General features: G+C 42.2%; 1 protein-coding gene across 1 annotated transcript in view; it reads left to right on the forward strand.

Annotated features, from left to right (window-relative positions):
* LOC145858591 (sushi, nidogen and EGF-like domain-containing protein 1) overlaps nucleotides 1-27280 on the forward strand; it is a 100240-nt gene extending 72960 nt beyond the window's left edge. The window contains exons 5-7 of the mRNA XM_082957101.1: nucleotides 23816-23941; nucleotides 25156-25269; nucleotides 25808-27280. Of these exons, the coding sequence (XP_082813227.1) occupies nucleotides 23816-23941; nucleotides 25156-25269; nucleotides 25808-25980 (413 nt within the window). The 3' untranslated portion in view covers nucleotides 25981-27280. The remainder of the gene's footprint in view (nucleotides 1-23815; nucleotides 23942-25155; nucleotides 25270-25807) is intronic.
* The last annotated feature ends 70 nt before the right edge of the window (nucleotides 27281-27350 follow it).

Genomic DNA, 27350 nt, shown 5'->3' on the forward strand with positions numbered 1-27350 from the left:
CTAACTAACTGTTCTATCTCTCCTCACTAACTAACTGCTCTGTCTCTCCTCCCTAACTAACTGTTCTGTCTCTCCTCACTAACTAACTGTTCGCTCTCTCCTCACTAACTAACTGTTCTGTCTCTTCTCATTAATAATTAACTGTTCTGTCTCTCCTCACGAAGTAACTGTTTAGTCTCTCCTCACTAACTAACTGTTCTGTCTCTCCTCCTCACTAACTGTTCTGTCTCTCCTCACTAACTAACTGTTCTGTCTCTCCTCCTCACTAACTAACTGTTCTGTCTCTCCTCATTAACTAACTGTTCTGTCTCTCCTCACTAACTAACTGTTCTGTCTCTCCTCCTCACTAACTAACTGCTCTGTCTCTCCTTCTCACTAACTAACTGTTCTGTCTCTCCTCACAACTAATTGTTCTGTCTCTCCTCACTAACTAACTGTTATGTCTCTCCTCACTAACTGTTATGTCTCTCCTCACTAACTAACTGTTCTGTCTCTCCTCACTAACTAACTGTTCTTTCTCCTCACTAACTAACTGTTCTGTCTCTCCTCACTAACTAACTGTTCTGTCTCTCCTCACTAACTAACTGTTCTGTCTCTCCTCACTAACTAACTGTTCTGTCTCTCCTCACTAACTAACTGTTCTGTCTCTCCTCACTAACTAACTGTTCTCTCTCCTCACTAACTAACTGTTCTGTGTCTCCTCACTAACTAACTGTTCTGTCTCTCATCACTAACTAACTGTTCTGTCTCTCCCCACTAACTAACTGTTATCTCTCTTCACTAACTAACTGCTCTGTCTCTCCTCCTCACTAACTAACTGTTGTGTCTCTCCTCCTCACTAACTAAATGTTCTGTCTCTCCTCACTAACTAACTGTTTTGTCTCTCCTCACTAACTAAATGTTCTGTCTCTCCTCACTAACTAACTGTTTTGTCTCTCCTCACTAACTAACTGTTCTCTCCTCACTAACTAACTTTTCTGTCTCTCCTCATTAAATAACTGTTCTGTCTCTCCTCCTCACTAACTGTTCTGTCTCTCCTCACTAACTAACTGTTCTGTCTCTCCTCCTCACTAACTAACTGTTCTGTCTCTCCTCATTAACTAACTGTTCTGTCTCTCCTCACTAACTAACTGTTCTGTCTCTCCTCCTCACTAACTAACTGCTCTGTCTCTCCTTCTCACTAACTAACTGTTCTGTCTCTCCTCACAACTAATTGTTCTGTCTCTCCTCACTAACTAACTGTTATGTCTCTCCTCACTAACTGTTATGTCTCTCCTCACTAACTAACTGTTCTGTCTCTCCTCACTAACTAACTGTTCTTTCTCCTCACTAACTAACTGTTCTGTCTCTCCTCACTAACTAACTGTTCTGTCTCTCCTCACTAACTAACTGTTCTGTCTCTCCTCACTAACTAACTGTTCTGTCTCTCCTCACTAACTAACTGTTCTCTCTCCTCACTAACTAACTGTTCTGTGTCTCCTCACTAACTAACTGTTCTGTGTCTCCTCACTAACTAACTGTTCTGTCTCTCATCACTAACTAACTGTTCTGTCTCTCCCCACTAACTAACTGTTATCTCTCTTCACTAACTAACTGCTCTGTCTCTCCTCCTCACTAACTAACTGTTGTGTCTCTCCTCCTCACTAACTAAATGTTCTGTCTCTCCTCACTAACTAACTGTTTTGTCTCTCCTCACTAACTAAATGTTCTGTCTCTCCTCACTAACTAACTGTTTTGTCTCTCCTCACTAACTAACTGTTCTCTCCTCACTAACTAACTTTTCTGTCTCTCCTCATTAAATAACTGTTCTGTCTCTCCTCCTCACTAACTGTTCTGTCTCTCCTCACTAACTAACTGTTCTGTCTCTCCTCCTCACTAACTAACTGTTCTGTCTCTCCTCATTAACTAACTGTTCTGTCTCTCCTCACTAACTAACTGTTCTGTCTCTCCTCCTCACTAACTAACTGCTCTGTCTCTCCTTCTCACTAACTAACTGTTCTGTCTCTCCTCACAACTAATTGTTCTGTCTCTCCTCACTAACTAACTGTTATGTCTCTCCTCACTAACTGTTATGTCTCTCCTCACTAACTAACTGTTCTGTCTCTCCTCACTAACTAACTGTTCTTTCTCCTCACTAACTAACTGTTCTGTCTCTCCTCACTAACTAACTGTTCTGTCTCTCCTCACTAACTAACTGTTCTGTCTCTCCTCACTAACTAACTGTTCTGTCTCTCCTCACTAACTAACTGTTCTGTCTCTCCTCACTAACTAACTGTTCTCTCTCCTCACTAACTAACTGTTCTGTGTCTCCTCACTAACTAACTGTTCTGTCTCTCATCACTAACTAACTGTTCTGTCTCTCCCCACTAACTAACTGTTATCTCTCTTCACTAACTAACTGCTCTGTCTCTCCTCCTCACTAACTAACTGTTGTGTCTCTCCTCCTCACTAACTAAATGTTCTGTCTCTCCTCACTAACTAACTGTTTTGTCTCTCCTCACTAACTAAATGTTCTGTCTCTCCTCACTAACTAACTGTTTTGTCTCTCCTCACTAACTAACTGTTCTCTCCTCACTAACTAACTTTTCTGTCTCTCCTCATTAAATAACTGTTCTGTCTCTCCTCACTAACTAACTGTTCTGTCTCTCCTCCTCACGAACTAAATGTTCTGTCTCTCCTCACCAACTAACTGTTCTGTCTCTCCTCCTCACTAACTAACTGTTCTGTATCTCCTCACTAACTAACTGTTATGTCTCTCCTCACTAACTAAATGTTCTGTCTCTCCTCACTAACTAACTGTTCTGTCTCTCCTCACTAACTGTTCTGTCTCTCCTCCTCACTAAGTAACTGTTCTGTCTCTCCTCACTAACTAACTGTTCTGTCCCTCCTCCTCACTAACTAACTAACTGTTCTGTCTCTCCTCCTCACTAACTAACTGTTCTGTCTCTCCTCCTCACTAACTAATTTTCTGTCTCTCCTCTTCACTAACTAACTGTTCTGTCTCCCCTCACTAACTACCTGTTATGTCTCTCCTCACTAACTAACTGTTATGTCTCTCATCACTAACTAACTGTTCTGTCTCTCCTCCTCACTAACTAATTTTCTGTCTCTCCTCCTCACTAATTAACTGTTCTGTCTCTCCTCACTAACTAACTCTTCTGTCCCTCCTCCTCACTAACTAACTAACTGTTCTGTCTCTCCTCCTCACTAACTAACTGTTCTGTCTCTCCTCCTCACTAACTAACTGTTATGTCTCTCCTCACTAACTAACTGTTCTTCCTCCTCCTCACTAACTAACTGTTCTGTCTCTCCTCATTACTAACTAACGTTTGTCTCTCCTCAATAACTAACTGTTCTCTCTCCTCACAAACTAACTGTTCTGTCTCTCCTCACTAACTAACTGTTCTGTCTCTCCTCCTCACTAACTAACTGTTCTTCCTCCCCTTACTAACTAACTGTTCTGTCTCTCCTCATTAACTAACTGTTCTGTCTCTCCTCACTAACTGTTCTGTCTCTCCTCCTCACTAACAAACTGTTCTGCCTCTCCTCACTAACTAACTGTTCTGTCTCTCCTCACTAACTAACTGTTCTGTCTCTCCTCACTAACTAACTGTTCTGTCTCTCCTCACTAACTAACTGTTTTCTCTCCTCACTAACTGACTGTTCTTCCTCCCCTCACTAACTAACTGTTCTGTCTCTCCTCACTAACTAACTGTTCTGTCTCTCCTCACTAACTAACTGTTCTGTCTCTCCTCACTAACTAACTGTTCTGTCTCTCCTCACTAACTAACTGTTCTGTCTCTCCTCACTAACTAACTGTTCTCTCTCCTCACTAACTAACTGTTCTGTGTCTCCTCACTAACTAACTGTTCTGTGTCTCCTCACTAACTAACTGTTCTGTCTCTCATCACTAACTAACTGTTCTGTCTCTCCCCACTAACTAACTGTTATCTCTCTTCACTAACTAACTGCTCTGTCTCTCCTCCTCACTAACTAACTGTTGTGTCTCTCCTCCTCACTAACTAAATGTTCTGTCTCTCCTCACTAACTAACTGTTTTGTCTCTCCTCACTAACTAAATGTTCTGTCTCTCCTCACTAACTAACTGTTTTGTCTCTCCTCACTAACTAACTGTTCTCTCCTCACTAACTAACTTTTCTGTCTCTCCTCATTAAATAACTGTTCTGTCTCTCCTCCTCACTAACTGTTCTGTCTCTCCTCACTAACTAACTGTTCTGTCTCTCCTCCTCACTAACTAACTGTTCTGTCTCTCCTCATTAACTAACTGTTCTGTCTCTCCTCACTAACTAACTGTTCTGTCTCTCCTCCTCACTAACTAACTGCTCTGTCTCTCCTTCTCACTAACTAACTGTTCTGTCTCTCCTCACAACTAATTGTTCTGTCTCTCCTCACTAACTAACTGTTATGTCTCTCCTCACTAACTGTTATGTCTCTCCTCACTAACTAACTGTTCTGTCTCTCCTCACTAACTAACTGTTCTTTCTCCTCACTAACTAACTGTTCTGTCTCTCCTCACTAACTAACTGTTCTGTCTCTCCTCACTAACTAACTGTTCTGTCTCTCCTCACTAACTAACTGTTCTGTCTCTCCTCACTAACTAACTGTTCTGTCTCTCCTCACTAACTAACTGTTCTCTCTCCTCACTAACTAACTGTTCTGTGTCTCCTCACTAACTAACTGTTCTGTCTCTCATCACTAACTAACTGTTCTGTCTCTCCCCACTAACTAACTGTTATCTCTCTTCACTAACTAACTGCTCTGTCTCTCCTCCTCACTAACTAACTGTTGTGTCTCTCCTCCTCACTAACTAAATGTTCTGTCTCTCCTCACTAACTAACTGTTTTGTCTCTCCTCACTAACTAAATGTTCTGTCTCTCCTCACTAACTAACTGTTTTGTCTCTCCTCACTAACTAACTGTTCTCTCCTCACTAACTAACTTTTCTGTCTCTCCTCATTAAATAACTGTTCTGTCTCTCCTCACTAACTAACTGTTCTGTCTCTCCTCCTCACGAACTAAATGTTCTGTCTCTCCTCACCAACTAACTGTTCTGTCTCTCCTCCTCACTAACTAACTGTTCTGTATCTCCTCACTAACTAACTGTTATGTCTCTCCTCACTAACTAAATGTTCTGTCTCTCCTCACTAACTAACTGTTCTGTCTCTCCTCACTAACTGTTCTGTCTCTCCTCCTCACTAAGTAACTGTTCTGTCTCTCCTCACTAACTAACTGTTCTGTCCCTCCTCCTCACTAACTAACTAACTGTTCTGTCTCTCCTCCTCACTAACTAACTGTTCTGTCTCTCCTCCTCACTAACTAATTTTCTGTCTCTCCTCTTCACTAACTAACTGTTCTGTCTCCCCTCACTAACTACCTGTTATGTCTCTCCTCACTAACTAACTGTTATGTCTCTCATCACTAACTAACTGTTCTGTCTCTCCTCCTCACTAACTAATTTTCTGTCTCTCCTCCTCACTAACTAACTGTTCTGTCTCTCCTCCTCACTAACTAACTGTTATGTCTCTCCTCACTAACTAACTGTTCTTCCTCCTCCTCACTAACTAACTGTTCTGTCTCTCCTCATTACTAACTAACGTTTGTCTCTCCTCAATAACTAACTGTTCTCTCTCCTCACAAACTAACTGTTCTGTCTCTCCTCACTAACTAACTGTTCTGTCTCTCCTCCTCACTAACTAACTGTTCTTCCTCCCCTTACTAACTAACTGTTCTGTCTCTCCTCATTAACTAACTGTTCTGTCTCTCCTCACTAACTGTTCTGTCTCTCCTCCTCACTAACAAACTGTTCTGCCTCTCCTCACTAACTAACTGTTCTGTCTCTCCTCACTAACTAACTGTTCTGTCTCTCCTCACTAACTAACTGTTCTGTCTCTCCTCACTAACTAACTGTTTTCTCTCCTCACTAACTGACTGTTCTTCCTCCCCTCACTAACTAACTGTTCTGTCTCTCCTCACTAACTAACTGTTCTGTCTCTCCTCACTAACTAACTGTTCTGTCTCTCCTCACTAACTAACTGTTCTGTCTCTCCTCACTAACTAACTGTTCTGTCTCTCCTCACTAACTAACTGTTCTGTCTCTCCTCACTAACTAACTGTTCTCTCTCCTCACTAACTAACTGTTCTGTGTCTCCTCACTAACTAACTGTTCTGTCTCTCATCACTAACTAACTGTTCTGTCTCTCCTCACTAACTAACTGTTATCTCTCTTCACTAACTAACTGCTCTGTCTCTCCTCCTCACTAACTAACTGTTCTGTCTCTCCTCCTCACTAACTAACTGTTCTGTCTCTCCTCACTAACCAACTGTTTTTCCTCCCCTCACTAACTAACTGCTCTGTCTCTCCTCAATAACTATTTTATTTCTCCACACTAACTAACAACTCTGTCTCTCCTCACTAACTAACTGTTTTCTCTCCTCACTAACTGACTGTTCTTCCTCCCCTCACTAACTAACTGTTCTGTCTCTCCTCACTAACTAACTGTTCGCTCTCTCCTCACTAACTAACTGTTCTGTCTCTTCTCATTAATAACTAACTGTTCTGTCTCTCCTCCTCACTAACTGTTTAGTCTCTCCTCACTAACTAACTGTTCTGTCTCTCCTCACTAACTAACTGTTCTGTCTCTCCTCACTCACTAACTGTTCTGTCTCTCCTCACTAACTAACTGTTCTGTCTCTCCTCCTCACTAACTAACTGTTCTGTCTCTCCTCACTAACTAACTGTTTTGTCTCTCCTCACTAACTAACTGTTCTGTCTCTCCTCCTCACTAACTAACTGCTCTGTCTCTCCTTCTCACTAACTAACTGTTCTGTCTCTCCTCTCAACTAATTGTTCTGTCTCTCCTCACTAACTAACTGTTATGTCTCTCCTCACTAACTGTTATGTCTCTCCTCAGTAACTAACTGGTCTGTCTCTCCTCACTAACCAACTGTTCTGTCTCTCCTCACTAACTAACTGTTCTGTCTCTCCTCACTAACTAACTGTTCTTTCTCCTCACTAACTAACTGTTCTGTCTCTCCTCACTAACTAACTGTTCTGTCTCTCCTCACTAACTAACTGTTCTGTCTCTCCTCACTAACTAACTGTTCTGTCTCTCCTCACTAACTAACTGTTCTCTCTCCTCACTAACTAACTGTTCTGTCTCTCCTCACTAACTAACTGTTCTGTCTCTCCTCACTAACTAACTGTTCTGTCTCTCCTCACTAACTAACTGTTCTGTGTCTCCTCACTAACTAACTGTTCTGTCTCTCATCACTAACTAACTGTTCTGTCTCTCCCCACTAACTAACTGTTATCTCTCTTCACTAACTAACTGCTCTGTCTCTCCTCCTCACTAACTAACTGTTCTGTCTCTCCTCCTCACTAACTAAATGTTCTGTCTCTCCTCACTAACTAACTGTTTTGTCTCTCCTCACTAACTAAATGTTCTGTCTCTCCTCACTAACTAACTGTTTTGTCTCTCCTCACTAACTAAATGTTCTGTCTCTTCTCACTAACTATCTGCTCTGTCTCTCCTCAATAACTATTTTATTTCTCCACACTAACAACTCTGTCTCTCCTCACTAACTAACTGTTTTCTCTCCTCACTAACTGACTGTTCTTCCTCCCCTCACTAACTAACTGTTCTGTCTCTCCTCACTAACTAACTGTTCGCTCTCTCCTCACTATCTAAATGTTCTGTCTCTCCTCCTCACTAACTAACTGTTCTATCTCTCCTCACTAACTAACTGCTCTGTCTCTCCTCCCTAACTAACTGTTCTGTCTCTCCTCACTAACTAACTGTTCGCTCTCTCCTCACTAACTAACTGTTCTGTCTCTTCTCATTAATAATTAACTGTTCTGTCTCTCCTCACGAAGTAACTGTTTAGTCTCTCCTCACTAACTAACTGTTCTGTCTCTCCTCACTAACTAACTGTTCTGTCTCTCCTCCTCACTAACTAACTGTTCTGTCTCTCCTCCACTAACTAACTGTTCTGTCTCTCCTCACTAACTAACTGTTCTGTCTCTCCTCTACTAACTAACTGTTCTGTCTCTCCTCTCACTAACTAACTGTTCTGTCTCTCCTCACTAACTAACTGTTCTGTCTCTCCTCACTAACTAACTGTTCTGTCTCTCCTCACTAACTAACTGTTATGTCTCTCCTCACTAACTAACTGTTCTGTCTCTCCTCACTAACTAACTGTTCTGTCTCTCCTCACTAACTAACTGTTCTGTCTCTCCTCACTAACTAACTGTTCTGTCTCTCCTCACTAACTAACTGTTCTGTCTCTCCTCACTAACTAACTGTTCTGTCTCTCCTCACTAACTAACTGTTCTGTCTCTCCTCACTAACTAACTGTTCTGTCTCTCCTCACTAACTAACTGTTCTCTCTCCTCACTAACTAACTGTTCTGTGTCTCCTCACTAACTAACTGTTCTGTCTCTCATCACTAACTAACTGTTCTGTCTCTCCCCACTAACTAACTGTTATCTCTCTTCACTAACTAACTGCTCTGTCTCTTCTCCTCACTAACTAACTGTTGTGTCTCTCCTCCTCACTAACTAAATGTTCTGTCTCTCCTCACTAACTAACTGTTTTGTCTCTCCTCACTAACTAAATGTTCTGTCTCTCCTCACTAACTAACTGTTTTGTCTCTCCTCACTAACTAACTGTTCTCTCCTCACTAACTAACTTTTCTGTCTCTCCTCATTAAATAACTGTTCTGTCTCTCCTCACTAACTAACTGTTCTGTCTCTCCTCTCACTAACTAACTGTTCTGTCTCTCCTCACTAACTAACTGTTCTGTCTCTCCTCACTAACTAACTGTTCTGTCTCTCCTCACTAACTAACTGTTATGCTCTCTCCTCACTAACTAACTGTTCTGTCTCTCCTCACTAACTAACTGCTTCTGTCTCTCCTCACTAACTAACTGTTCTGTCTCTCCTCACTAACTAACTGTTCTGTCTCTCCTCACTAACTAACTGTTCTGTCTCTCCTCACTAACTAACTGTTCTGTCTCTCCTCACTAACTAACTGTTCTGTCTCTACTCACTAACTAACTGTTCTCTCTCCTCACTAACTAACTGTTCTGTCTCTCCTCACTAACTAACTAACTGTTCTGTCTCTCCCCACTAACTAACTGTTCTTTCTCTCCTCACTAACAAACTGTTCTAGCTCTCCTCACTAACTAACTGTTCTGTCTCTCTTCACTAACTAACTGTTTTTTCTCCTCACTAACTAACTGTTCTGTTCTCCTCCTCACTAACTAACTGTTCTGTCTCTCCTCCTCACTAACTAACTGTTCTGTCTCTCTCCTCACTAACTAACTGTTCTGTCTCTCCTCACTAACTAACTGCTCTGTTTCTCCTCACTAACTAAATGTTCTTCCTCCCCTCACTAACTAACTGTTCTGTCTCTCCTCACTAACTAACTGTTTTTTCTCCTCACTAACTAACTGTTCTGTCTCTCCTCCTCACTAACTAACTGTTATATCTCTCCTCCTCACTAACTAACTGTTCTGTCTCTCCTCACTAACTAACTGTTTTGTCTCTCCTCACTAACTAAATGTTCTTCCTCACTAACTAATTGTTCTGTCTCTCCTCACTAACTAACTGCTCTGTCTCTCCTCACTAACTAACTGTTCTCTCTCCTCACTAACTAAATGTTCTCTCTCCTCACTAACTAACTATTCTGTCTCTCCTCCTCACTAACTAACTGTTCTGTCTCTCCTCCTCACTAACTAACTGTTCTGTCTCTCCTCATTAACTAACTGTTCTGTCTCTCCTCCTCACTAACTAACTGTTCTGTCTCTCCTCACTAACTAACTGTTCTGTCTCTCCTCACTAACTAACTGTTCTGTCTCTCCTCTACTAACTAACTGTTCTGTCTCTCCTCACTAACTAACTGTTCTGTCTCTCCTCCTCACTAACTAACTGTTCTGTATCTCCTCACTAATTAACTGTTCTGTCTCTCCTCACTAACTAACTGTTCTGTCTCTCCTTCACTAACTAACTGTTCTGTCTCTCCTCACTAACTAACTGTTCTGTCTCTCCTCCTCACTAACTAACTGTTCTGTCTCTCCTCACTAACTAACTGTTCTGTCTCTCCTCACTAACTAACTGTTCTGTCTCTCCTCACTAACTAACTGTTCTGTCTCTCCTCACTAACTAACTGTTCTGTCTCTCCTCCTCACTAACTAACTGTTCTGTCTCTCCTCCTCACTAACTAACTGCTCTGTCTCTCCTCACTAACTAACTGTTCTGTCTCTCCTCCTCACTAACTAACTGCTCTGTCTCTCCTCACTAACTAATTGTTCTGTCTCTCCTCCTCACTAACAAACTGTTCTGTCTCTCCTCCTCACTAACTAAATGTTCTGTCTCTCCTCACTAACTAACTGTTCTGTCTCTCCTCACTAACTAACTGTTCTCTCTCCTCACTAACTAACTGTTCTGTGTCTCCTCACTAACTAACTGTTCTGTGTCTCCTCCTCACTAACTAACTGTTCTGTCTCTCCTCATTAACTAACTGTTCTATCTCTCCTCACTAACTAACTGTTCTGTCTCTCCTCATTAACTAACTGTTCTGTCTCTCCTCATTAACTAACTGTTCTGTCTCTCCTCATTAACTAACTGTTCTGTCTCTCCTCCTCACTAACTAACTGTTCTGTCTCTCCTCCTCACTAACTAACTGCTCTGTCTCTCCTCACTAACTAACTGTTCTGTCTCTCCTCACTAACTAACTGTTCTGTCTCCCCTCACTAACTAACTGTTCTCTCTCCTCACTAACTAACTGTTATGTCTCTCCTCACTAACTAACTGTTATGTCTCTCCTCCTCACTAACTAAATGTTCTGTCTCTCCTCACTAACTAACTGTTCTGTCTCTCCTCCTCACTAACTAACTGTTATCTCCTCCTCACTAACTAAATGTTCTGTCTCTCCTCACTAACTAACTGTTCTGTCTCTCCTCACTAACTAACTGTTCTCTCTCCTCACTAACTAACTGTTCTGTGTCTCCTCACTAACTAACTGTTCTGTGTCTCCTCCTCACTAACTAACTGTTCTGTCTCTCCTCATTAACTAACTGTTCTCTCTCTCCTCACTAACTAACTGTTCTGTCTCTCCTCCTCACTAACTAACTGTTCTATCTCTCCTCACTAACAAACTCTTCTCTCTCCTCACTAACTTACTGTTCTGCCTCTCCTCACTAACTAACTGTACTCTCTCCTCACTAACTAACTGTTCTGTCTCTCCTCACTAACTAACTGTTCTGTCTCTCCTCCTCACTAACTAACTGCTCTGTCTCTCCTCACTAACTAACTGCTCTGTCTCTCCTCACGAAAAACTGTTCTGTCTCTCCTCACTAACTAACTGTTCTGTCTCTCCTCCTCACTAAACTAACTGTTCTGTCTCTCCTCCTCACTAACTAACTGTTCTGTCTCTCCTCACTAACTAACTGTTCTGTCTCTCCTCCTCACTAACTAACTGTTCTGTCTCTCCTCCTCACTAACTAACTGCTCTGTCACTCCTCACTAACTAACTGTTCTGTCTCTCCTCACTAACTAACTGTTCTGTCTCTCCTCCTCACTAACTAACTGTTCTGTCTCTCCTCACTAACTAACTGTTCTGTCTCTCCTCACTAACTAACTGTTCTGTCTCTCCTCATTAACTAACTGTTCTGTCTCTCCTCCTCACTAACTAACTGTTCTGTCTCTCCACCTCACTAACTAACTGCTCTGTCTCTCCTCACTAACTAACTGTTCTGTCTCTCCTCACTAACTAACTGTTCTGTCTCCCCTCACTAACTAACTGTTCTCTCTCCTCACTAAATAACTGTTATGTCTCTCCTCACTAACTAACTGTTATGTCTCTACTCACTAACTAACTGTTCTCTCTCCTCACTAACTAACTGTTCTGTCTCTCCTAACTAACTAACTAACTGTTCTGTCTCTCCCCACTAACTAACTGTTCTTTCTCTCCTCACTAACAAACTATTCTAGCTCTCCTCACTAACTAAATGTTCTTCCTCCCCTCACTAACTAACTGTTCTGTCTCTCCTCACTAACTAACTGTTTTTTCTCCTCACTAACTAACTGTTCTGTCTCTCCTCCTCACTAACTAACTGTTATATCTCTCCTCACTAACTAACTGTTTTGTCTCTCCTCACTAACTAAATGTTCTTCCTCACTAACTAATTGTTCTGTCTCTCCTCCAAACTAACTGCTATGTCTCTCCTCACTAACTAACTGTTCTCTCTCCTCACTAACTAAATGTTCTCTCTCCTCACTAACTAACTATTCTGTCTCTCCTCCTCACTAACTAACTGTTCTGTCTCTCCTCCTCACTAACTAACTGTTCTGTCTCTCCTCATTAACTAACTGTTCTGTCTCTCCTCCTCACTAACTAACTGTTCTGTATCTCCTCCATACTAATTAACTGTTCTTTCCCTCCTCACTAACTAACTGTTCTGTCTCTCCTTTACTAACTAACTGTTATGTCTCTCCTCACTAACTAACTGTTCTGTCTCTCCTCCTCACTAACTAACTGCTCTGTCTCTCCTCACTAACTAACTGCTCTGTCTCTCCTCACTAACTAACTGTTCTGTCTCTCCTCCTCACTAACTAACTGTTCTGTCTCTCCTCCTCACTAACTAACTGTTCTGTCTCTCCTCACTAACTAACTGTTCTGTCTCTCCTCCTCACTAACTAACTGTTCTGTCTCTCCTCATTAACTAACTGTTCTGTCTCTCCTCCTCACTAACTAACTGTTCTGTATCTCCTCCTTACTAATTAACTGTTCTGTCCCTCCTCACTAACTAACTGTTCTGTCTCTACTTTATTAACTAACTGTTGTCTCTCCTCACTAACTAACTGTTCTGTCTCTCCTCACTAACTAACTGCTCTGTTTCTCCTCACTAACTAAATGTTCTTCCTCCCCTCACTAACTAACTGTTCTGTCTCTCCTCACTAACTAACTGTTTTTTCTCCTCACTAACTAACTGTTCTGTCTCTCCTCCTCACTAACTAACTGTTATATCTCTCCTCCTCACTAACTAACTGTTCTGTCTCTCCTCACTAACTAACTGTTTTGTCTCTCCTCACTAACTAAATGTTCTTCCTCACTAACTAATTGTTCTGTCTCTCCTCCAAACTAACTGCTATGTCTCTCCTCACTAACTAACTGTTCTCTCTCCTCACTAACTAAATGTTCTCTCTCCTCACTAACTAACTATTCTGTCTCTCCTCCTCACTAACTAACTGTTCTGTCTCTCCTCCTCCCTAACTAACTGTTCTGTCTCTCCTCATTAACTAACTGTTCTGTCTCTCCTCCTCACTAACTAACTGTTCTGTATCTCCTCCATACTAATTAACTGTTCTTTCCCTCCTCACTAACTAACTGTTCTGTCTCTCCTTTACTAACTAACTGTTATGTCTCTCCTCATTAACTAACTGTTCTGTCTCTCCTCCTCACTAACTAACTGTTCTGTATCTCCTCCTTACTAATTAACTGTTCTGTCCCTCCTCACTAACTAACTGTTCTGTCTCTACTTTATTAACTAACTGTTATGTCTCTCCTCACTAACTTACTGTTCTGTCTCTCCTCCTCACTAACTAACTGCTCTGTCTCTCCTCACTAACTAACTGCTCTGTCTCTCCTCACTAACTAACTGTTCTGTCTCTCCTCACTAACTAACTGTTCTGTCTCTCCTCCTCACTAACTAACTGTTCTGTCTCTCATCCTCACTAACTAACTGTTCTGTCTCTCCTCACTAACAAACTGCTCTGTTTCTCCTCACTAACTAAATGTTCTTCCTCCCCTCACTAACTAACTGTTCTGTCTCTCCTCACTAACTAACTGTTTTTTCTCCTTACTAACTAACTGTTCTGTCTCTCCTCCTCAGTAACTAACTGTTATATCTCTCCTCCTCACTAACTAACTGTTCTGTCTCTCCTCACTAACTAACTGTTTTGTCTCTCCTCACTAACTAAATGTCTCTCTCCTCACTAACTAACTGTTCTGTCTCTCCTCACTAACTAACTGTTATGTCTCTCCTCACTAACTAACTGTTCTGTCTCTCCTCACTAACTAACTGTTCTGTCTCTCCTCCTCACTAACTAACTGTTCTGTCTCTCCTCCTCACTAACTAACTGCTCTGTCTCTCCTCACTAACTAACTGTTCTGTCTCTCCTCACTAACTAACTGTTCTGTCTCTCCTCACTAACTAACTGTTCTCTCTCCTCACTAACTAACTGTTCTGTGTCTCCTTACTAACTAACTGTTCTGTGTCTCCTCCTCACTAACTAACTGTTCTGTCTCTCCTCACTAACTAACTGTTCTATCTCTCCTCACTAACTAACTGTTCTGTCTCTCCTCACTAACTAACTGTTCTGTCTCTCCTCATTAACTAACTGTTCTGTCTCTCCTCACTAACTAACTGTTCTGTCTCTCCTCCTCACTAACTAACTGTTCTGTCTCTCCCCTCACTAACTAACTGTTCTGTCTCTCCTCACTAACTAACTGTTCTGTCTCTCCTCACTAACTAACTGTTCTGTCTCTCCTCCTCACTAACTAACTGTTCTGTCTCTCATCCTCACTAACTAACTGTTCTGTCTCTCCTCACTAACAAACTGCTCTGTTTCTCCTCACTAACTAAATGTTCTTCCTCCCCTCACTAACTAACTGTTCTGTCTCTCCTCACTAACTAACTGTTCTTCTCTCCTTACTAACTAACTGTTCTGTCTCTCCTCCTCACTAACTAACTGTTCTATCTCTCCTCCTCACTAACTAACTGTTCTGTCTCTCCTCACTAACTAACTGTTTTGTCTCTCCTCACTAACTAAATGTTCTTCCTCACTAACTAATTGTTCTGTCTCTCCTCACAAACTAACTGCTATGTCTCTCCTCACTAACTAACTGTTCTGTCTCTCCTCACTAACTAACTGTTCTGTCTCTCCTCCTCACTAACTAACTGTTCTGTCTCTCCTCCTCACTAACTAACTGCTCTGTCACTCCTCACTAACTAACTGTTCTGTCTCTCCTCACTAACTAACTGTTCTGTCTCTCCTCACTAACTAACTGTTCTCTCTCCTCACTAACTAACTGTTCTGTGTCTCCTTACTAACTAACTGTTCTGTGTCTCCTCCTCACTAACTAACTGTTCTGTCTCTCCTCATTAACTAACTGTTCTATCTCTCCTCACTAACTATCTGTTCTGTCTCTCCTCATTAACTAACTGTTCTGTCTCTCCTCATTAACTAACTGTTCTGTCTCTCCTCATTAACTAACTGTTCTGTCTCTCCTCCTCACTAACTAACTGTTCTGTCTCTCCACCTCACTAACTAACTGCTCTGTCTCTCCTCACTAACTAACTGTTCTGTCTCTCCTCACTAACTAACTGTTCTGTCTCCCCTCACTAACTAACTGTTCTCTCTCCTCACTAAATAACTGTTATGTCTCTCCTCACTAACTAACTGTTATGTCTCTACTCACTAACTAACTGTTCTCTCTCCTCACTAACTAACTGTTCTGTCTCTCCTAACTAACTAACTAACTAACTGTTCTGTCTCTCCCCACTAACTAACTGTTCTTTCTCTCCTCACTAACAAACTATTCTAGCTCTCCTCACTAACTAACTGTTCTGTCTCTCTTCACTAACTAACTGTTTTTTCTCCTCACTAACTAACTGTTCTGTTTCTCCTCCTCACTAACTAACTGTTCTGTCTCTCCTCCTCACTAACTAACTGTTCTGTCTCTCATCCTCACTAACTAACTGTTCTGTCTCTCCTCACTAACTAACTGCAATGTTTCTCCTCACTAACTAAATGTTCTTCCTCCCCTCACTAACTAACTGTTCTGTCTCTACTCACTAACTAACTGTTTTTTCTCCTCACTAACTAACTGTTCTGTCTCTCCTCCTCACTAACTAACTGTTATATCTCTCCTCCTCACTAACTAACTGTTCTGTCTCTCCTCACTAACTAACTGTTTTGTCTCTCCTCACTAACTAAATGTTCTTCCTCACTAACTAATTGTTCTGTCTCTCCTCCAAACTAACTGCTATGTCTCTCCTCACTAACTAACTGTTCTCTCTCCTCACTAACTAAATGTTCTCTCTCCTCACTAACTAACTATTCTGTCTCTCCTCCTCACTAACTAACTGTTCTGTCTCTCCTCCTCACTAACTAACTGTTCTGTCTCTCCTCATTAACTAACTGTTCTGTCTCTCCTCCTCACTAACTAACTGTTCTGTATCTCCTCCTTACTAATTAACTGTTCTTTCCCTCCTCACTAACTAACTGTTCTGTCTCTCCTTTACTAACTAACTGTTATGTCTCTCCTCACTAACTAACTGTTCTGTCTCTCCTCCTCACTAACTAACTGCTCTGTCTCTCCTCACTAATCGATAACTGTTCTGTCTCTCCTCCTCACTAACTAACTGTTCTGTCTCTCCTCACTAACTAACTGTTCTGTCTCTCCTCACTAACTAACTGTTCTGTCTCTCCTCCTCACTAACTAACTGTTCTGTCTCTCCTCATTCACTAACTGTTCTGTCTCTCCTCCTCACTAACTAACTGTTCTGTATCTCCTCCTTACTAATTAACTGTTCTGTCCCTCCTCACTAACTAACTGTTCTGTCTCTACTTTATTAACTAACTGTTATGTCTCTCCTCACTAACTAACTGTTCTGTCTCTCCTCCTCACTAACTAACTGCTCTGTCTCTCCTCACTAACTAACTGCTCTGTCTCTCCTCACGAACTAACTGTTCTGTCTCTCCTCACTTACTAACTTTTCTGTCTCTCCTCCTCACTAACTTACTGTTCTGTCTCTCCTCATTAACTAACTGTTCTGTCTCTCCTCCTCACTAACTAACTGTTCTGTATCTCCTCCTTACTAATTAACTGTTCTGTCCCTCCTCACTAACTAACTGTTCTGTCTCTCCTTTACTAACTAACTGGTATGTCTCTCCTCACTAACTAACTGTTCTGTCTCTCCTCCTCACTAACAAACTGATCTGTCTCTCCTCACTAACTAACTGCTCTGTCTCTCCTCACTAACAAACTGTTCTGTCTCTCCTCCTCACTAACTAACTGTTCTGTCTCTCCTCCTCACTAACTAACTGCTCTGTCTCTCCTCAATAACTAACTGTTCTGTCTCTCCTCCTCACTAACTAACTGCTATGTCTCTCCTCACTAACTAATTGTTCTGTCTCTCCTCCTCACTAACAAACTGTTCTGTCTCTCCTCCTCACTAACTGAATGTTCTGTCTCTCCTCACTAACTAACTGTTCTGTCTCTCCTCACTAAATAACTGTTCTCTCTCCTCACTAACTAACTGTTCTGTGTCTCCTCACTAACTAACTGTTCTGTGTCTCCTCCTCACTAACTAACTGTTCTGTCTCTCCTCATTAACTAACTGTTCTATCTCTCCTCACTAACTAACTGTTCTGTCTCTCCTCATTAACTAACTGTTCTGTCTCTCCTCATTAACTAACTGTTCTGTCTCTCCTCATTAACTAACTGTTCTGTCTCTCCTCCTCACTAACTAACTGTTCTGTCTCTCCTCCTCACTAACTAACTGCTCTGTCTCTCCTCACTAACTAACTGTTCTGTCTCTCCTCACTAACTAACTGTTCTGTCTCCCCTCACTAACTAACTGTTCTCTCTCCTCACTAACTAACTGTTATGTCTCTCCTCACTAACTAACTGTTATGTCTCTCCTCCTCACTAACTAAATGTTCTGTCTCTCCTCACTAACTAACTGTTCTGTCTCTCCTCCTCACTAACTAACTGTTATCTCCTCCTCACTAACTAAATGTTCTGTCTCTCCTCACTAACTAACTGTTCTGTCTCTCCTCACTAACTAACTGTTCTCTCTCCTCACTAACTAACTGTTCTGTGTCTCCTCACTAACTAACTGTTCTGTGTCTCCTCCTCACTAACTAACTGTTCTGTCTCTCCTCATTAACTAACTGTTCTCTCTCTCCTCACTAACTAACTGTTCTGTCTCTCCTCCTCACTAACTAACTGTTCTATCTCTCCTCACTAACAAACTCTTCTCTCTCCTCACTAACTTACTGTTCTGCCTCTCCTCACTAACTAACTGTACTCTCTCCTCACTAACTAACTGTTCTCTCTCCTCACTAACTAACTGTTCTGTCTCTCCTCCTCACTAACTAACTGTTCTGTCTCTCCTCACTAACTAACTGTTTTGTCTCTCCTCACTAACTAAATGTTCTTCCTCACTAACTAATTGTTCTGTCTCTCCTCACTAACTAACTGCTCTGTCTCTCCTCACTAAATAACTGTTCTCTCTCCTCAATAACTAAATGTTCTCTCTCCTCACTAACTAACTATTCTGTCTCTCCTCCTCACTAACTAACTGTTCTGTCTCTCCTCCTCACTAACTAACTGTTCTGTCTCTCCTCATTAACTAACTGTTCTGTCTCTCCTCCTCACTAACTAACTGTTCTGTATCTCCTCCTTACTAATTAACTGTTCCGTCCCTCCTCACTAACTAACTGTTCTGTCTCTCCTTTACTAACTAACTGTTATGTCTCTCCTCACTAACTAACTGTTATGTCTCTCCTCCTCACTAACTAACTGCTCTGTCTCTCCTCACTAACTAACTGCTCTGTCTCTCCTCACTAACTAACTGTTCTGTCTCTCCTCACTAACTAACTGTTCTGTCTCTCCTCCTCACTAACTAACTGTTCTGTCTCTCCTCCTCACTAACTAACTGTTCTGTCTCTCCTCACTAACTAACTGTTCTGTCTCTCCTCCTCACTAACTAACTGTTCTGTCTCTCCTCCTCACTAACTAACTGCACTGTCTCTCCTCACTAACTAACTGTTCTGTCTCTCCTCCTCACTAACTAACTGCTCTGTCTCTCCTCACTAACTAATTGTTCTGTCTCTCCTCCTCACTAACTAACTGTTCTGTCTCTCCTCATTAACTAACTGTTCTGTCTCTCCTCATTAACTAACTGTTCTGTCTCTCCTCATTAACTAACTGTTCTGTCTCTCCTCACTAACTAACTGCTCTGTCTCTCCTCACTAACTAACTGTTCTGTCTCTCCTCACTAACTAATTGTTCTGTCTCTCCTCCTCACTAACTAACTGTTCTGTCTCTCGTCACTAACTAACTGTTCTGTCTCTCCTCCTCACTAACTAAATGTTCTGTCTCTCCTCACTAACTAACTGTTCTGTCTCTCCTCACTAACTAACTGTTCTCTCTCCTCACTTACTAACTGTTCTGTGTCTCCTCACTAACTAACTGTTCTGTGTCTCCTCCTCACTAACTAACTGTTCTGTCTCTCCTCATTAACTAACTGTACTATCTCTCCTCACTAACTAACTGTTCTGTCTCTCCTCATTAACTAACTGTTCTGTCTCTCCTCATTAACTAACTGTTCTGTCTCTCCTCATTAACTAACTGTTCTGTCTCTCCTCCTCACTAACTAACTGTTCTGTCTCTCCTCCTCACTAACTAACTGCTCTGTCTCTCCTCACTAACTAACTGTTCTGTCTCTCCTCACTAACTAACTGTTCTGTCTCCCCTCACTAACTAACTGTTCTCTCTCCTCACTAACTAACTGTTATGTCTCTCCTCACTAACTAACTGTTATGTCTCTCCTCCTCACTAACTAAAAGTTCTGTCTCTCCTCACTAACTAACTGTTCTGTCTCTCCTCCTCACTAACTAACTGTTCTCTCTCCTCACTAACTAACTGTTCTGTCTCTACTCACTAACTAACTGTTCTCTCTCCTCACTAACTAACTGTTCTGTCTCTCCTAACTAACTAACTAACTGTTCTGTCTCTCCCCACTAACTAACTGTTCTTTCTCTCCTCACTAACAAACTGTTCTAGCTCTCCTCACTAACTAACTGTTCTGTCTCTCCTCACTAACTAACTGTTTTTTCTCCTCTCTGACTAACTGTTCTGTCTCTCCTCCTCACTAACTAACTGTTCTGTCTCTCCTCCTCACTAACTAACTGTTCTGTCTCTCCTCCTCACTAACTAACTGTTCTGTCTCTCCTCACTAACTAACTGTTCTGTCTCTCCTCACTAACTAACTGCTCTGTTTCTCCTCAGTAACTAAATGTTATTCCTCCCCTCACTAACTAACTGTTCTGTCTCTCCTCACTAACTAACTGTTCTGTCTCTCCTCACTAACTAACTGTTATATATCTCCTCCTCACTAACTAACTGTTCTGTCTCACCTCACTAACTAACTGTTTTGTCTCTCCTCACTAACTAAATGTTCTTCCTCACTAACTAATTGTTCTGTCTCTCCTCACTAACTAACTGCTCTGTCTCTCCTCACTAACTAACTGTTCTCTCTCCTCACTAACTAAATGTTCTCTCTCCTCACTAACTAACTGTTCTGTCTCCCCTCACTAACTAACTGTTCTCTCTCCTCACTAACTAACTGTTATGTCTCTCCTCACTAACTAACTGTTATGTCTCTCCTCCTCACTAACTAAATGTTCTGTCTCTCCTCACTAACTAACTGTTCTGTCTCTCCTCCTCACTAACTAACTGTTATCTCCTCCTCACTAACTAAATGTTCTGTCTCTCCTCACTAACTAACTGTTCTGTCTCTCCTCACTAACTAACTGTTCTCTCTCCTCACTAACTAACTGTTCTGTGTCTCCTCACTAACTAACTGTTCTGTCTCTACTCCTCACTAACTAACTGTTCTGTCTCTCCTCATTAACTAACTGTTCTATCTCTCCTCACTAACTAACTGTTCTGTCTCTCCTCCTCACTAACTAACTGTTCTATCTCTCCTCACTAACAAACTCTTCTCTCTCCTCACTAACTTACTGTTCTGCCTCTCCTCACTAACTACCTGTACTCTCTCCTCACTAACTAACTGTTCTCTCTCCTCACTAACTAACTGTTCTGTCTCTCCTCCTCACTAACTAACTGTTCTGTCTCTCCTCCTCACTAACTAAATGTTCTGTCTCTCCTCACTAACTAACTGTTCTGTCTCTCCTCACTAACTAACTGTTCTCTCTCCTAAATAACTAACTGTTCTGTCTCTACTCACTAACTAACTGTTCTCTCTCCTCACTAACTAACTGTTCTGTCTCTCCTAACTAACTAACTAACTGTTCTGTCTCTCCCCACTAACTAACTGTTCTGTCTCTCCTCACTAACAAACTGTTCTAGCTCTTCTCACTAACTAACTGTTCTGTCTCTCCTCACTAACTAACAGTTTTTTCTCCTCTCTGACTAACTGTTCTGTCTCTCCTCCTCACTAACTAACTGTTCTGTCTCTCCTCCTGACTAACTAACTGTTCTGTCTCTCCTCCTCACTAACTAAATGTTCTGTCTCTCCTCACTAACTAACTGTTCTGTCTCTCCTCACTAACTAACTGCTCTGTTTCTCCTCAGTAACTAAATGTTATTCCTCCCCTCACTAACTAACTGTTCTGTCTCTCCTCACTAACTAACTGTTCTGTCTCTCCTCACTAACTAACTGTTATATCTCTCCTCCTCACTAACTAACTGTTCTGTCTCTCCTCACTAACTGTTTTGTCTCTCCTCACTAACTAAATGTTCTTCCTCACTAACTAATTGTTCTGTCTCTCCTCACTAACTAACTGCTCTGTCTCTCCTCACTAACTAACTGTTCTCTCTCCTCACTAACTAAATGTTCTCTCTCCTCACTAACTAACTATTCTGTCTCTCCTCCTCACTAACTAACTGTTCTGTCTCTCCTCCTCACTAACTAACTGTTCCGTCTCTCCTCATTAACTAACTGTTCTGTCTCTCCTCCTCACTAACTAACTGTTCTGTATCTCCTCCTTACTAATTAACTGTTCTGTCCCTCCTCACTAACTAACTGTTCTGTCTCTCCTTTACTAACTAACTGTTATGTCTCTCCTCACTAACTAACTGTTCTGTCTCTCCTCCTCACTAACTAACTGCTCTGTCTCTCCTCACTAACTAACTGCTCTGTCTCTCCTCACTAACTAACTGTTCTGTCTCTCCTCCTCACTAACTAACTGTTCTGTCTCTCCTCCTCACTAACTAACTGTTCTCTCTCCTCACTAACTAACTGTTCTGTCTCTACTCACTAACTAACTGTTCTCTCTCCTCACTAACTAACTGTTCTGTCTCTCCTAACTAACTAACTAACTGTTCTGTCTCTCCCCACTAACGAACTGTTCTGTCTCTCCTCACTAACAAACTGTTCTAGCTCTCCTCACTAACTAACTGTTCTGTCTCTCCTCACTAACTAACTGTTTTTTCTCCTCTCTGACTAACTGTTCTGTCTCTCCTCCTCACTAACTAACTGTTCTGTCTCTCCTCCTCACTAACTAACTGTTCTGTCTCTCCTCCTCACTAACTAAATGTTCTGTCTCTCCTCACTAACTAACTGTTCTGTCTCTCCTCACTAACTAACTGCTCTGTTTCTCCTCAGTAACTAAATGTTATTCCTCCCCTCACTAACTAACTGTTCTGTCTCTACTCACTAACTAACTGTTCTGTCTCTCCTCACTAACTAACTGTTATATCTCTCCTCCTCACTAACTAACTGTTCTGTCTCTCCTCACTAACTAACTGTTTTGTCTCTCCTCACTAACTAAATGTTCTTCCTCACTAACTAATTGTTCTGTCTCTCCTCACTAACTAACTGCTCTGTCTCTCCTCACTAACTAACTGTTCTCTCTCCTCACTAACTAAATGTTCTCTCTCCTCACTAACTAACTATTCTGTCTCTCCTCCTCACTAACTAACTGTTCTGTCTCTCCTCCTCACTAACTAACTGTTCCGTCCCTCCTCATTAACTAACTGTTCTGTCTCTCCTCCTCACTAACTAACTGTTCTGTATCTCCTCCTTACTAATTAACTGTTCTGTCCCTCCTCACTAACTAACTGTTCTGTCTCTCCTTTACTAACTAACTGTTATGTCTCTCCTCACTAACTAACTGTTCTGTCTCTCCTCCTCACTAACTAACTGCTCTGTCTCTCCTCACTAACTAACTGCTCTGTCTCTCCTCACTAACTAACTGTTCTGTCTCTCCTCCTCACTAACTGTTCTGTCTCTCCTCCTCACTAACTAACTGTTCTCTCTCTCCTCACTAACTAACTTTTCTGTTTCTCCTCCTCACTAACTAACTGTTCTGTCTCTCCTCCTCACTAACTAACTGCTCTGTCTCTCCTCACTAACTAATTGTTCTGTCTCTCCTCCTCACTAACTAACTGTTCTGTCTCTCCTCCTCACTAACTAAATGTTCTGTCTCTCCTCACTAACTAACTGTTCTGTCTCTCCTCACTAACTAACTGTTCTCTCTCCTCACTAACTAACTGTTCTGTGTCTCCTCACTAACTAACTGTTCTGTCTCTCCTCCTCACTAACTAACTGTTCTGTCTCTCCTCATTAACTAACTGTTCTATCTCTCCTCACTAACTAACCGTTCTGTCTCTCCTCATTAACTAACTGTTCTGTCTCTCCTCATTAACTAACTGTTCTGTCTCTCCTCATTAACTAACTGTTCTGTCTCTCCTCCTCACTAACTAACTGTTCTGTCTCTCCTCCTCACTAACTAACTGCTCTGTCTCTCCTCACTAACTAACTGTTCTGTCTCTCCTCACTAACTCTTTTTTCTCCTCACTAACTGTTCTGTCTCTCCTCCTCACTAACTAACTGTTATGTCTCTCCTCACTAACTAACTGTTCTGTCTCTCCTCACTAACTAACTGTTCTGTCTCTCCTGACTAACTAACTGTTTTCTCTCCTCACTAACTAACTGCTCTGTCTCTCCTCCTCACTAACTAACTCTCGTCCACAGCGTCTGTGTGTCCACACCTTCGACCCTGTCTGAATGGAGGTCTCTGTATTGATGACTGCATCACCGGCAACCCTTCTTTCTCCTGCTCCTGTCTGGCTGGATTCACCGGAAGGTGGTGCCAGATAGGTGAGTCAGTGAACTTTGACCTTTGAACCCAATCACCCCTTGCTTGACCCCAGTCACCCCACTGCTCTGCTCTACTCTGCCTGCATTACATGTCCGCCTTGTTCAGAAACAACACTTAGCCCATCTCCTTCTCCAGACAACCTGTGGGCATCTGAGAGCATTTGATAGGTCAAATTTAGGCCATAGGACGTGCTACCTATCCCAGACCTGCTGTTTTCAGATCAAATCAATTTGATTTGATTTGATATTGCTTACACCTGTCCATTCCTCTCAGATCTCAAGAAGTGTTTTAGGGGTTAGTATACGATCTCGGGGTTCGGAGCTAGGGGTTGTTTCTGGACAGGGCTCCATGCCTCGCTTCCTCTCTCCTCTTTTCTGGGGGAAGGGGATAGTTACTAGGGGTGGGATTTGGGGTCCGACTCCATGCTCGGCCAGGAAAGAGAGTCAGCTTGTCAAAACCTTTCCTTTCGGGACAGCTGCTTGTAATAGCATACGAGGGCACTGACAGGTCTCTCTGCTCCTCCTGCCAGGTCTCTCTTTTCCTCCTGCCAAGTCTCGCTGCTCCTCCTGCCAGGTCTCTCTGCTCCTCCTGCCAGGTCTCTCTTTTCCTCCTGCCAAGTCTCGCTGCTCCTCCTGCCAGGTCTCTCTGCTCCTCCTGCCAAGTCTCTCTGCTCCTCCTGCCAGGTCTCTCTGTAACGCTCCTCCTGCCAGGTCTCTCTGTAACGCTCCTCCTGCCAGGTCTCTCTGTAACGCTCCTCCTGCCAGGTCTCTCTGTAACGCTCCTCCTGCCAGGTCTGTCTGTAACACTCCTCCTGCCAGGTCTCTCTGTAACATTCCTCCTGCCAGGTCTCTCTGTAACGCTCCTCCTGCCAGGTCTCTCTGGAATGCTCCTCCTGCCAGGTCTCTCTGTAACGCTCCTCCTGCCAGGTCTCCCTGTAACACTCCTCCTGCCAGGTCTCTCTGTAACACTCCTCCTGCCAGGTCTCTCTGTAACGCTCCTCTTGGACAATTCTACTAAATCAGCCTTGTTTTTTTCAGCCTTTTGTGTGTTGACTGTATAGTACAGTGACTGTATTCGCCCTCATGACTCTCTCTCTCGCTTTCTCTGTGTGTGTGTGTGTGTGTGTGTGGTGTGTGTGTGTGTGTGTGTGTGTGTGTGTGTGTGTGTGTGTGTGTGTGTGTGTGTGTGTGTGTGTGTGTGTGTGTGCATGTAGATGTAGAGGAGTGTTCGTCCTACCCCTGTCAGAACGGAGGTACCTGTTCAGACCAGGTTAACGGGTTCACCTGCCAGTGTCCACCTGGGTTTACAGGGACAGTCTGCCAAACAGGTAGAGTCTGCTCTCTACCGTCACACTCTAACCATCTAACTACCTCTAACCATCTTTAACCATCTAACCATCTCTAACCATCTAACCATCTCTAACCATCTAACCACCTCTAACCACCTAACCATCTCTAACCATCTCTAAACATCTCTAACCATCTCTAACCACCTCTAACCATCTCTAAAGACCTAACCATCTCTAACCTCCTCTATCCATCTAACCATCTAACCATCTCTAACCACCTTTAACCATCTCTATCCATCTCTAACCACCTCTATCCACCTTTAACCATCTAACCATCTCTAACCATCTAACCACCTCTATCCACCTTTAACCATCTAACCATCTAACCATCTCCAACCATCTCTAACCATCTAACAATCTCTAACCTTCTCTAACCACCTTTAACCATCTCTATGTGTTTCTTTCTCTCTGTGTGTGTGTGTGTGTGTGTGTGTGTGTGTGTGTGTGTGTGTGGTGTGTGTGTGTGTGTGTGTGTGTGTGTGTGTGTGTGTGTGTGTGTGTGTGTGTGTGCATGTAGATGTAGAGGAGTGTTCGTCCTACCCCTGTCAGAACGGAGGTACCTGTTCAGACCAGGTTAACGGGTTCACCTGCAAGTGTCCACCTGGGTTTACAGGGACAGTCTGCCAAACAGGTAGAGTCTGCTCTCTACCTTCACACTTTAACCATCTAACCATCTCTAACCACCTCTAACCAGCTAACTACCTCTAACCATCTCTAACCACCTCTAACCAGCTAACTACCTCTAACCATCTCTAACCAACAAACATCTCTAAACAACTCTTACCATCTAACCATCTAACCATCTCTAACCACCTTTAAGTATCTAACCATCATTAACCATCTCTAACCATCTAACCATTATTAACCATCTCAAACCACCTCTAACCACCTCTAACAACCTCTAATCATCTCTAACCACCTCTAACCACCTCTAACCATCTCTAACCAGCTAACCACCTCTAACCATCAAACATCTAACATATATATACATCTCTTACCATCTAACCATCTTAACCATCTCTAACCTCCTTTAACCACTTCTAACCATCTCTATCCATCTCTAACCTCCTCTATCCATCTAACCATCTTTAACCACCTTTAACCATCTCTTACCATCTAACCATCTCTAACCACCTTTAACCATCTCTAACCATCTAACCACCTCTGTCCACCTTTAACATCTAACCATCTAACCAGCTAACTACCTCTAACCATCTCTAACCATCTAACCATCTATATACAACTCTAAACATCTCTAACCACCTCTAACCAGCTAACCACCTCTAACCACCTCTAACCAGCTAACCACCTCTAACCAGCTAACCACCTCTAACCAGCTAACAGCTAACCATATATATACACATCTCTAACCACCTCTAACCATCTAACCATCTCTAACCAGCTAACCACCTCTAATCATCTAACATCTAACCATATATATACATCTCTATCCATCTAACCATCTCTATCCATCTAACCAACTAACCATCTCTAACCACCTCTTACCATCTCTATCCATCTCTATCCATCTAACCATCTCTATCCATCTAACCAACTAACCATCTCTAACCACCTCTTACCATCTAACCATCTCTAACCAACTTTAACCATCTCTAACCATCTCTAACCATCTCTATCCATCTCTATCCATCTCTAACCACCACTATCCACCTTAAACCATCTAACCATCTAACCAGCTAACCACCTCTAACCAGCTAAGAGCTAACCATATATATACACATCGCTAACCACCTCTAACCATCTAACCATCTCTAACCAGCTAACCACCTCTAATCATCTAACATCTAACCATATATATACATCTCTAACCATCTAACCATCTAACCATCTCTAACCACCTTTAACAATCTCTAACCATCTCTAACCACCTTTAACCATCTCTAACCATCTCTATCCATCTCTAACCACCTCTATCCACCTTTAACCATCTAACCATCTCTAACCATCTAACCATCTCTATCCATCTCTAACCACCTCTTTCCACCTTTAACCATCTAACCATCTAACCATCTCTAACCATCTAACCACCTCTATCCACC

This window comes from Salmo salar, chromosome 10 (genome assembly GCF_965601325.2).
Source record: "Salmo salar chromosome 10, fSalSal1, whole genome shotgun sequence".
In the NCBI taxonomy this organism is placed as follows: Eukaryota; Metazoa; Chordata; class Actinopteri; order Salmoniformes; family Salmonidae; genus Salmo; species Salmo salar.